Source organism: Myotis davidii, unplaced genomic scaffold (genome assembly GCF_000327345.1).
Source record: "Myotis davidii unplaced genomic scaffold, ASM32734v1 scaffold401, whole genome shotgun sequence".
In the NCBI taxonomy this organism is placed as follows: domain Eukaryota; kingdom Metazoa; phylum Chordata; class Mammalia; order Chiroptera; family Vespertilionidae; genus Myotis; species Myotis davidii.
Window position 1 is genome coordinate 2,225,625 of NW_006291020.1, and position 10,485 is coordinate 2,236,109.

Below are 10,485 nucleotides of genomic sequence, written 5' to 3' on the forward strand. Positions count from 1 at the left end.
GAGCCCTGTGGTCTGTCTCCTCAAGGTGATGCACTTCTTGCCCTGTGGAAGGTGGAGCGAAAGCAACTGAAAAACATGATCACGGTGGTCGTGAAATGTAGCCTGGAGATCCACGAGCTGTTTGGGACCCAGGAGTTAGAAGGCCTGGACATCCGCGTCAAGATAGGTAAGCTTTTTGCCTTGGCTGGTTTGGCTCAGTGGATAGAGCTTTGGCCTGCAGATTGAAGGATCCCAGGTTCAATTCTGGTCAAGGGCACGTACCTTGGTTGCAGGCTCAATCCCCAGTAGAGGGCGCGTAGGAGGCAGCCAATCAGTGATCCTCTCTCATCATTGATGTTTCTATCTCTTTCTCCCTCTCCCTTCCTCTCTGAAAGCAATACAGATATATTAACAACAAAAAAAGAGAGGTAAGTTTTTGAGAAAGGAGAGACAGATGGGATCCTCTAAGGAGATGAATGTCACAGAAAGATGAGATGTAGTAGCTGGCTTCCTGGCTGTGGGAGAGGAGGCGTTTTGGAATGCCTGGGCCCAGAAGAGGGAGTCACACCACGATTCTGATTTTCCCAAGAACCTATGCTGCCAGGGAATATCCCAGAGCTTCCGCAAACCTACAGCTTGCCTTCTCGCCAGGACTGGCTGCGGGCCACATCACCATGCTGGTCTTCGGAGACGAGAAACGCAACTTCTTCCTGGTGACTGGCCAGACGGTGGATGACGTGCGCCAAGCACAGAACATGGCGCAGATGAATGATGTCATTCTGTCACCGAACTGCTGGCAGCTCTGCGACCGGAGCATGATTGAGATCGAGAGGATCCCAGAGCAGAGAGCAGTTAAGGTTCGTGGGCTGCTGCGCTCGCAGGAAGCTGCAGTCTGGGCCAGGGGCCGCCTGTCGGAAAAGCCACTGGGAAGGCAGGCTCCATGTGGCTTCTGGACGGGAGACTCAGGTGGGGTCAGTGTGGGTCCACCTCAAGGCTGTGGTCTAAGACACCTCGGCTGAGTTCAAGGGGAGGTGACCAGGCCCTGCGGTAACGAAGGGTGTGGAATCTGGCGCAGAGGCCTCTGGGGCTGGTGCCCTTGCTAAAAAGAAAGAAAAAAAATCCTGGCCGGTCTCCGGGAGCAGGAGGTTGTCGTTTGGGGGCTGCCTATGGCCCTCACCTGCACTACTCAACACTCTCCTCGCCCAGGGCAGGGACCACGGAGCGGAGGGCTGGAGGCAGCAGGGCAGCAGTTTGGGGTGGGGGTGGAGGACTGTTGGGTGGCTGCCTGGTGAGAAACACGGTGACGTGACACTGAAGGCTATGGCCACTTAGAGAAGCTGTGCGTTTCGAGTGTGTAAAGGGGAGGAGAGCTGTGCTGACCGAGCCAGGAAAGGGGCTGCGTGGCAGAAAGGAAAATGGAGAGTCCACGTAGATGCTGGCAAAGGTGAGAGCCCCCACTGGGCCAGTGTGGCCCTCACACCCACCACTCGCTCTTCCAGCTGGCTGCTCACACGCCCTGGTCCCCGTTTAGCCACTCCTTATATCTTTCAAGATGGTTTTAATTTTTGCGTTAATTTTGGCCTCACAGAAAAGTTAAAATATAATAGAGTTTCCTTATATCCAGCTTCCCCAGATGGTAACATCTTTCATAACCAGAGTTCACGAGTCAAAACCGGAAAATGAACCCTGGGACAGCGCTGTTCACTAATAAGAGGCCTGTTCGGGTTTCCCTGGTTTCCCACCAATCAGTGTCCTCAGTGGAGCGTTCCAGGCTCTGTCCACGGCCTCACACTGCTTCTCATCCCTCTCTGACTTTGCCCCTGCAATCTGTAATAATAGCGCTTCATCGCTTCCTGGTCTTGTATGACCTCGACACCTAAGAGGGCCGTGGATCCGTTATTTTGTTGAATGTCCCTCCATTTGGTTTTGCCTGACATTTTCTCAGTATTGGACTAAGGTTGTCCATTTTGGGACAACAATAGCACAGGAATGAGGCTGTACCATTCTCTGCATGTCCTGCCATGGGGTCATGATCCCGACATGAATCTCATGACTGGTGATATTCTGAATGCATTATGGGGCACCAGCCCCTCTACACGTATATGAAAGAAGTGGTATATGGGTTAGCCAGGTTTTATATGAATTAAAATGTTATGAAAGGCAAAGAAAAACAAAGGAGTAGAAAGTTCTAAGAGTGGAAAAGTATGTGGGTTGGCCCCCTGGAATAGCCTTCCGTGTGTATACTTATGATTGTAATCGTAACAAGGGACTGGAGACATTTTATGTGATCACGTGCCAATTAAAGAATGCCCATGTTTGTGCCTCTGTTCACCGTGTCCTGGAGGTTCCAAAGCTTACCCCCTGCCCGTGCTGCTGAGAGATGAATTTCAAAGGGCCAGCCAACCTTCAGAATAACCAAAATTTCTGTTTCTTTAATTTAGGTTAATTTCTTAAAACTACCCCCTACTTTTAACTTCGATGAATTTTTCACAAAGTGCATGACTTTCATGGATTATTATCCTTCTGGAGACCACAAAAGTAAGTACCCTCCATGGACAAGAACCTCTGCCTCCACCAGTGGTCAGCAGGGTGTCATACCAATGCCCAGGGCTCCATCCCATGTGCTGGGGTCCTCAGTAAGCGTCCAGTCCTGAGCAGCACACGAAGGGGCCTCCCGCTTGTCCCCACAATGGCTCCTCTCACCCATCTCCCAAACATGTGCGTCTCCCCACAATGAAAGAAGAAACTAAAACATCCATGAACCCTGTTTTCCTAGTCTTCACCACCAAACTTTTCGCAAGACTAACCTTGCACCCACACCTCTCTTCTCTCCAGCCTCTCATTCATTTATTCGCCCAATAGATACTCTTTGCAAGCGCCTCAGGGGCATATGCTTACTCTTTGACCTTGAGCCTTTGACATCTAGCTTCCTATCCCTTTCACCTCCGTCTACCAAGGCTGTTTGTGTTACGGCCACTAATGACCATCAATTTGGCAGCCTGGATGGCCTCTCCTCAGGCCTCATCCTAGGCGGCTGACCTTAGGTTACTGTCTTTTTCTGGGCACTACCTTTGCCTCTTTCCTTATGTTCAAGAATATTCTTCTTGACTTTTGCTCTTACCCCTCCAAGCCCTCGGTTTCAGTGCCCTTTGCAAAGTCTCCTTCCAGCCCTTAAATGTTAGTGATTCCAGGATGTGTCCTTGACCCTCTAGTCTTCCCTGCTTATCTCTTGGAGAACATTCATCCGTGGTTGACTCCCTGCGACTCCCAGCACGGCTGGGACCAGGGTGAGGAAAGCAGGAGCCTGGGACACAACATTTGAGGGTCTTGTGAGTTGCTTGCTAACTGCCAGAATCCAGCCCCAATTTGTGTCCTGAATTGTAGACTCCTACACCAACTGCCTATGGGCCATCTCCACTTCCAACATTAACATGTTAAAAAATGATTAAAGAGGATAATTTATTTATTATTTATTTATTTATTTATTTATGATTTATTTTTATTATTAGTTAAGGTATTACAAATGTGTCCTCATCCCCCCCCATTAACCCACAACCTCCTCCCCTGCCCCGCACCCTCATGCTCCTATCCCCCTGTTGTCCATGTCCATTGGTTTGGCTTATATACATGTATACAAGTCCTTCGGTTGATCTCTTCTCCTAAACCCCGCCCTCCCCTACTTTCCTTCTGGGGATTGATAGCCTGATCGCTGTTTCTCAGTCTTTGAATCTGTCCCTTTTCATCAGTCTATGTTGTTCTCTATAATCCACAAATGAGTGAGATCATGTGGTATTTATCTTTCTAAAGAGGATAATTTAACATAAACTGGACAGTTTATTTAACAAAACATGGACAGTTTCCTTGCAAAGAACTGCAAAATGGGCGGGAAGTCAAGAAGCTTTAATAGGGTAGAGAATAAAGAACAGGAAGAGACAAATAAGAAAAGATTTGATTGGCTGAGACCACATATTAGACCTTGTTTGGGGTGAGAAGGCTCTGAGTTGGCTTGGCATTTGGAGATTGGCTGCCTGGATAGACTGTTCCTACAGGGACAGAACGTCATCTAAGTTTTGGTTTGCTCACATGGCAACCAAGGTAGGGGGCGACTTGCTTAGGCTCACACAGTGAGTTCCTATCAAACCTGGGATGAGAATCCAGTTTCCTGAATTTTATTACTGCTGTTCTTTCAACCCTATCACCTCCTTCATTCTGTCATCATTCCCTCTGTCATCATCATCCCCTCACCTGCCCATTCCCGTCACCTGTGGCAATCGTTTTAGCTCAAGTCTAGATATAAAAATCTCCCCAAGTTCCAAAGTTTGAAGATAATTAAAATAGGGCTTTGAGCAACATCCAATTGAATTTTGATAAACCCACAACCTCTAAGAATTTCTCACAGAACTTCCCTTGACCCTATTTAACCACTGCCCCTGACTGGATGACCCCTGCCCAAGGGGCTGGGGCTGGGGGGCTCCCCTCTCTCCTGCACCCCAGAGGCAGGCCTCGCTTTCTGAGCCTGCTCTCCTGATCCCGTAGACCTCCTGAGGCTTGCCTGCATGCTGGAGTCTGACCCTGAACTGGAGTCTTCCCTACAAAAGTATGTGATGGAAAGCATATCGAAACAGGTATTTTCTTCATTTAATTTATTGTTTGAGCGGGGTGGTGTCAGGGACCTTGGACAGCTGGAAAGATCAAGAAATCCCAGAGCTAGTAATCTGTTCCGTTAAAATAAGAGGTGGACTGACATTTTCCATGTGTCGAGGACTGTGAAATTTACTATTCACATCAGGATACTTTTCGGAACTAAAGGAGCATCATTCATTATTATACTGTGACAACAGGTGTAAACTAGGGCGTTGCTGCCTTCTACAACCGGGCAAACTGGAACTGTCCTAAGTGTAAAGAACCTATGGCTGCCCTTTCTAAATGACACATAGCAGAGAGCTATCGAGGGGGTGGGCAGGGTACACCATTTCTCCAAGGCACTTGCATTAGATTCCAAGCCTTGAAAGCTAATAATGCAGGTAATTAAAATTCTCAGAACTACCTCCAACCCCCTTTTAGTAAAATGTTCCTCCTTTTATTCACTTAGATATAGGCTCTCTCAAATGTATGAATCCATAGGAATTCTAGCCACCACTCGGCACTGGCCGTGTGCCAGGCGTTCCTCTGTGGCATCATCTTCCCTCCAGTCTTGTGGGTATCTGCAGCTCCATTTTACATAGAGGGGGAGACCCAGAGGGTCCCAGGGTCTTTCCTGAGGTTGCAAAGGAAGAGCTGTGGCTTCAATTAAACCCTCTCCTATCTAAACCTATTGTGTGTGTGTGTGCATGCGCACACACACACACACACACACAGGCTGTATACCCTCCTAACAATATGCCCCTTTAAATTCTTAATCCCATCAAAATGCGTTTGTGTCCTGGAGGAAATCTCTATGGGACAAGCATGAGCAGTGGGCGCCTGCCTTCCCAGTAGGGGTTGAACGGATGTCAGAATGGATCCCTCCGCCTTCAGCCCAATTTGAAAACACTACCTCTAGTGCAGCGTTTCTCAACCTGTGGGTCGTGACCCTTTGGGGGTCGTCGACCCTTTCACAGGGGTCGCCTAAATACATCCTGCATATCAGATATTTACATTACGATTCATAACAGGAGCAAAATTATAGATACATAATGCCTTAAGCTTCTTCAGCCACCGCTAGAATTAAATGACTAAGTTTCCTTCGAGGGCCCTACCAGGGGACACCCAAAGTGTTCCAAAGAGAAAAAAGTGGAGAGTCCTCATAGTAAAAAGCCCTTCTTGCATTCATAGTCTCTAGATTGGTCTGAGAGAAGGACTTTCCAGATGTCAGGGGTCTGGAAGCGTGAATGTTCTGTAGGATTTGTGTATTTCTCCAGGTGTCAGTGCACAACCGAAAGGTTCAAAGTTCAAGTCCTCAGGCCAGTTAAGAGAAAATAGTCTATTCCTCATGTTTCAGCCCATTCCAACGTAAGGCGTTTTGCTAGCTTTGCCGTGGTGATTCCATTTTGTTTCTTACCCTTTCCCAAGGCCAGCCCCTGCCCCCGCCCCCGATGGGTCCGGTAGAATAATCTTAATCAATCAATTTGTTCGATCGATTTTAATATTTAATAATATCATTCCTGTATTTAACATTAATTATGTAATAAATTTGTTTGAAAACCATCACGTTGGTTATTTAGACCTAATTAAATTGTCTTTTAGGAAAAGAATAAAATTTCGCGGAAGCAGGCCTGCACCCAGTTAGGGAGCTTCCCCACCCACAGTGCCCACTTTCACCTGGAAGGTGTTTCCATTGTCCAAGTTTCACACTTGTGTTTTTTGGAAGAGAAAAAGATGCAATGATTATCCTCCATTGGTTTGCTATGCACTTAATTAACACAATTCCAGGGTGATGATAGGCAGGAATAACGTGGGAACATGTCCTGGGAGAGGAGAGGGGAGCTGAGTGAGAGGTGCCACCCCAGGGAGGTGGGGTGTGCAGGGGGAACCTTGGCTAGGAGTCTGGAGATTTGGGGTCTCGTTTGCTGCTATTTCCCCAGGCGACCCTGGAAAACCTGTGCTATTTCTCCATGTCTCCATCATCTCATCAGGAAACTGGGGAGTAACAATACTTATTTTATTTCATTTGAGGATGAAGTAGGTCAGACTATGAAAATATTCCAGAAGGTACCAGGCTATGAAAATATTTGAATTATATAGTGCGTTACTCTTTCTTAATCTTTATTGTTGAGAGTATTACAGATGCCCCCCTTTTTATCCCCTATTGCCCCCCTGCATCCAATTCCTGCCTCACTCCAGGCCTTCACCACCCTATTGTCTGTGTCCATACCTGGCCTTCTCCCTGCTATTATCTGTGTCCATGGGCAATGCAAAATTGTTTGGTTAATCTCTTCCTGCCCCCTCCCCTCTTCTCAGATTTGTCAGTCAGTTCCATGATTTCATGTCGCAGGTTCTATTTTATTTATCAGTTTATTTCATTAGATTCCTTGTTTGTTTATTTTGATTTTTAGATTCAATTATTGATAGATATGTATTTATTGCCACCTGTCAGGAGCTAAAGTGTGATCTGCAGATGGCTGCTACTTGTATTGGGCTTGGAAGTGCCCAGGAGAGGCCAAGCTGTGAAGCAAGGCAGGCTGCTGCTAGTGCCGGGCCTGGGCCTCTTATTGGGTGGTATGGGGCCATAGCATGCTATTCTTATCCTTAAACTGCAAGAGAGCCAAAAGGGATGGTAGCTCTCTCTCTGTGGTGACGGCTAATCTTGCCATGAGAGAGCAGCAGTAGGGGCAAGGAAGTGGTTCCTTTCCAAAAATTAGCAAATGTGTGAGTTCCTATTGCAAGAGATTTTGCTAGTGAATTTATTCTCATCTGCTCAAATTTGGGCTGGCTCTGCCATGCTGTGCCTCACACATTCTGATCACTTCCCAGCTTTCCCAGAGAATTTCAACAGGCTAGTTCCCACCCGGTGAGAATTGCTTGTGTTGATGTTGGGAGGAAGGGTCCACAGCCAAGGACAGGTGCAAAGTGAAGTGTCTCTACTTGGCAGATTGATGACAAACAGCTTCGGGGTTATTTGTCTGAGCTCCGCCCAGTGACCATTGTGTTTGTGAACCTGGTATTTAAGGACCAAGACAAAGCCGAAGTCATAGGCCCGTCCATCCAGGATGCCTCCGTGCACATCAATTCTGTCCTGAGGGACTTCCGAGGCCAAATCAATAAAGTTTTCATGTTTGACAAGGTAAGTGTGAACTAAGCGGTGGAAGCTGCCAACAATCTAATATTACCACCGGCCCAGGCACATTGGTGCGGGGAAGGGAATAGACACTTTTAACCTGGAAGCATAAGTCTCCATTTAGATTGAATATAATAGCTTCTATGTGGCATTACTGCAGTCCAGGTATTGTTCTCGACATTTTGCCTCTATGAACTCATTTCACCCTCATGACCGCTCTGAGAGGTAGGTACTCTTATTATTATTTCCATTTTACAGATGAGGATGTTGAGGCAGAGATGAGGATTCTGAGATAAGAAAAGTTTAAGTTTGGCTCATGGTCATCCAGCTAGTAAGTGGTGGGCTGGGATTCCAGGCCAGGTCATGCACCTTCCCAGCCTGTGCTTGACCAGCCCAGCCCACAGTGCATCTCCCAGCGGTTCTGGGGCAGGTGTTTTCTAACTTTCACACCCCAGAAGTTTGTTTCCCTTAATGCACACCTGCCATATCTAGACTTTCAGCCCCCTGTCACTTTCAGGGAACGGGACAAGGGTGGGGATGGGTAGATGGGAGGGGTACCCCTAATAAGCTTAGAGAAATTGCTGGTGACAATGGATGCTCCATTCTCGGGTGTTTTCTGTATCTTGAGATCAGAGCATTTAATAACTGAGCTACACTAATTCAATAATTCCATAAACATTCATTGAGCCTTTTGCAGAAGGCTGAACACTAGAACTGGGCAGCCAAGAGGAGACAGTCACACGCGTTGCCACACAACCAGCAGGAAGAAGCAGTTCTGTGGAAGGAGGGTGAACTTGGTGCTCCCGCCCTTTCCTCCCATTTGGATCATGAGCCAGGAGCACAGGACCCAAGAGCAGCCGTCAGTGTTTGCAGACGTGGCTCCCACAATTCTGGGCTTTCTCTGAGCCTTGGTTTGCTCATGAACAGTGAGAGGGATATTATTGGAATGGGAGAGTATTTGCCTCGAGGGATTGTTGCAAGTTTTGAAAAATGTGTGGGCACTTGTACCACCACTCGCTTCAGTGAGCTGCGGGTCTCATGGCCAGAGCGAGACCACTGCTCACCTTGCAGAGCCACTAGGCAAAATTTCCAGGCAAGGCAGACCCACTGGTGTCCCCAAACGGAGCCCTCTAGTCCCTACACAGACCTGGAATCAGAGCCCAGTGCCAGTCAGGACTGATCTGTTTACATATATACCCTTAGGCTTACACTTTCTATACGCATATACTATAAAGTATCTATGCTATATGAAAGTGTGAAATATATAGTGTACTATATATACTAGATTAAGTATAAGTATGCCATAAAGTAGTTCATAAAGTGTGTGTGTTAATTACGTGTATTAATTACATATTACAATAAAATGTTTTAAATACAGTAATCATTTCAGTAGACAAAGCAACCTCTGCAGGTCAATGTCATATCCCTTTTCACGCTGACGGAAGTTCATGGAGTGTAATCGACTTGTCCAGGTTTCTGCACAGACTTCCAGACTCGCGCTGGTGCCTTCCCGCGGCTCCACGCTGTTTCTTAGACTTGCAGCGTGTGACCCGCCCACCGGGAGACTAGACAGGACTGATACACAAAGAGCTCAGCAAGGCCCATTATTCTGAAGCCAAAGCAGCCCTTCCTGGCTCAAGTCATACTGTAGATGCTGCACTAGCAGTTATATGATGTTTTCTAAAAAGAAAACAGGGGCGAGAGGAATTATGAAGAAATGAGAAAGGGAACGCGAACAGCTCCTGCCCACCCACTGTGCTTGCTGACTCTCCCTCCCACAGGGCTGCTCCTTCCTCTGTGTCTTTGGTTTCCCCGGGGAAAAGGCCCCTGATGAGGTCACGCACGCCTTAGAAAGTGCTGTGGAGATATTCGACTTCTGCTCTCAGGTCCAAAAAATCCAGTGAGTGTTGACCTTGGCCCATCCTCTGGTCCCTGACCCTGACCCTTCTGTGGGATATGGGGGTGGGGGACAGGATAAGGGTCGGGAAGCAGGTGAGGGCTGTTTGTAACTGGATGCCCATCCACCTGCATTCCTTCATCTAATGCACCAGCAGAGTGGGCAAGCCCAGTCCTGCCACAGTGGGACGGAGGATGGGAAAGGCAAGGTGGGGAAAGGACACCCCTCGAAAGCCAACCTGTGCCAGGTTTGCAAGAGAACCCGACGGGGTCTCTCTCTGTACTTCCGGCTTGCTTCTTGGTAGAGGCCAAACTCCCAACACCAAGTCAGAGACCTGAGTTGGTTTTTAATAATTGGGAGAGGAAATGAGTCCTTGGGGTAGAAATGTGTAGAATGAGCCGCCTCTAATAAAGCTGTTAAGGTGAGGTCACCACCCCCAGCCCTGGCTGCCCCCGCATGGTGCCCTCAGGCTTCCCCAGCCTGAGCACCCAGTGCCCGGACTGTAGCCCTGTCTGGTCAACTCCAACGCGTCATCCTCTGCCCTAAATTTTTCCACCCCTGAGCCCTTAGTCATCTATAGACGCAGGTGGATGTATTAGCAAAATCAGGTTGGATGCCACACACTGTATCTGAGTTACAATGACTTGTCCTTCCCAGCAATAACAGGGAGAGTTATGTTGTTTACAACTAGTCCATTTGGGAGGATGAGAACTTATTTTCCAGAAAAGTAGCTCAGACGAATACTTAAAAGTAACAGAAAAGTGAACCGAGTAACCACTACTGAGAACCTGGCTCTGGGTCCCAAACTCTTCCTACCTCCAGACCACGTACAATTGCCCTCAACTAAGTCCAA

General features: G+C 47.7%; 1 protein-coding gene across 1 annotated transcript in view; it reads left to right on the forward strand.

Annotated features, from left to right (window-relative positions):
* Positions 1–630: 630 nt before the first annotated feature.
* The window catches only part of ADCY10 (adenylate cyclase 10 (soluble)), a 54,260-nt gene continuing 44,405 nt past the window's right edge, over positions 631–10,485 (forward strand). Inside the window, exons 1-5 of the mRNA XM_015564258.1 lie at positions 631–836; positions 2,421–2,517; positions 4,516–4,604; positions 7,550–7,741; positions 9,517–9,635. Coding sequence (XP_015419744.1) covers positions 654–836; positions 2,421–2,517; positions 4,516–4,604; positions 7,550–7,741; positions 9,517–9,635 — 680 coding nt within the window. The 5' untranslated portion in view covers positions 631–653. The remainder of the gene's footprint in view (positions 837–2,420; positions 2,518–4,515; positions 4,605–7,549; positions 7,742–9,516; positions 9,636–10,485) is intronic.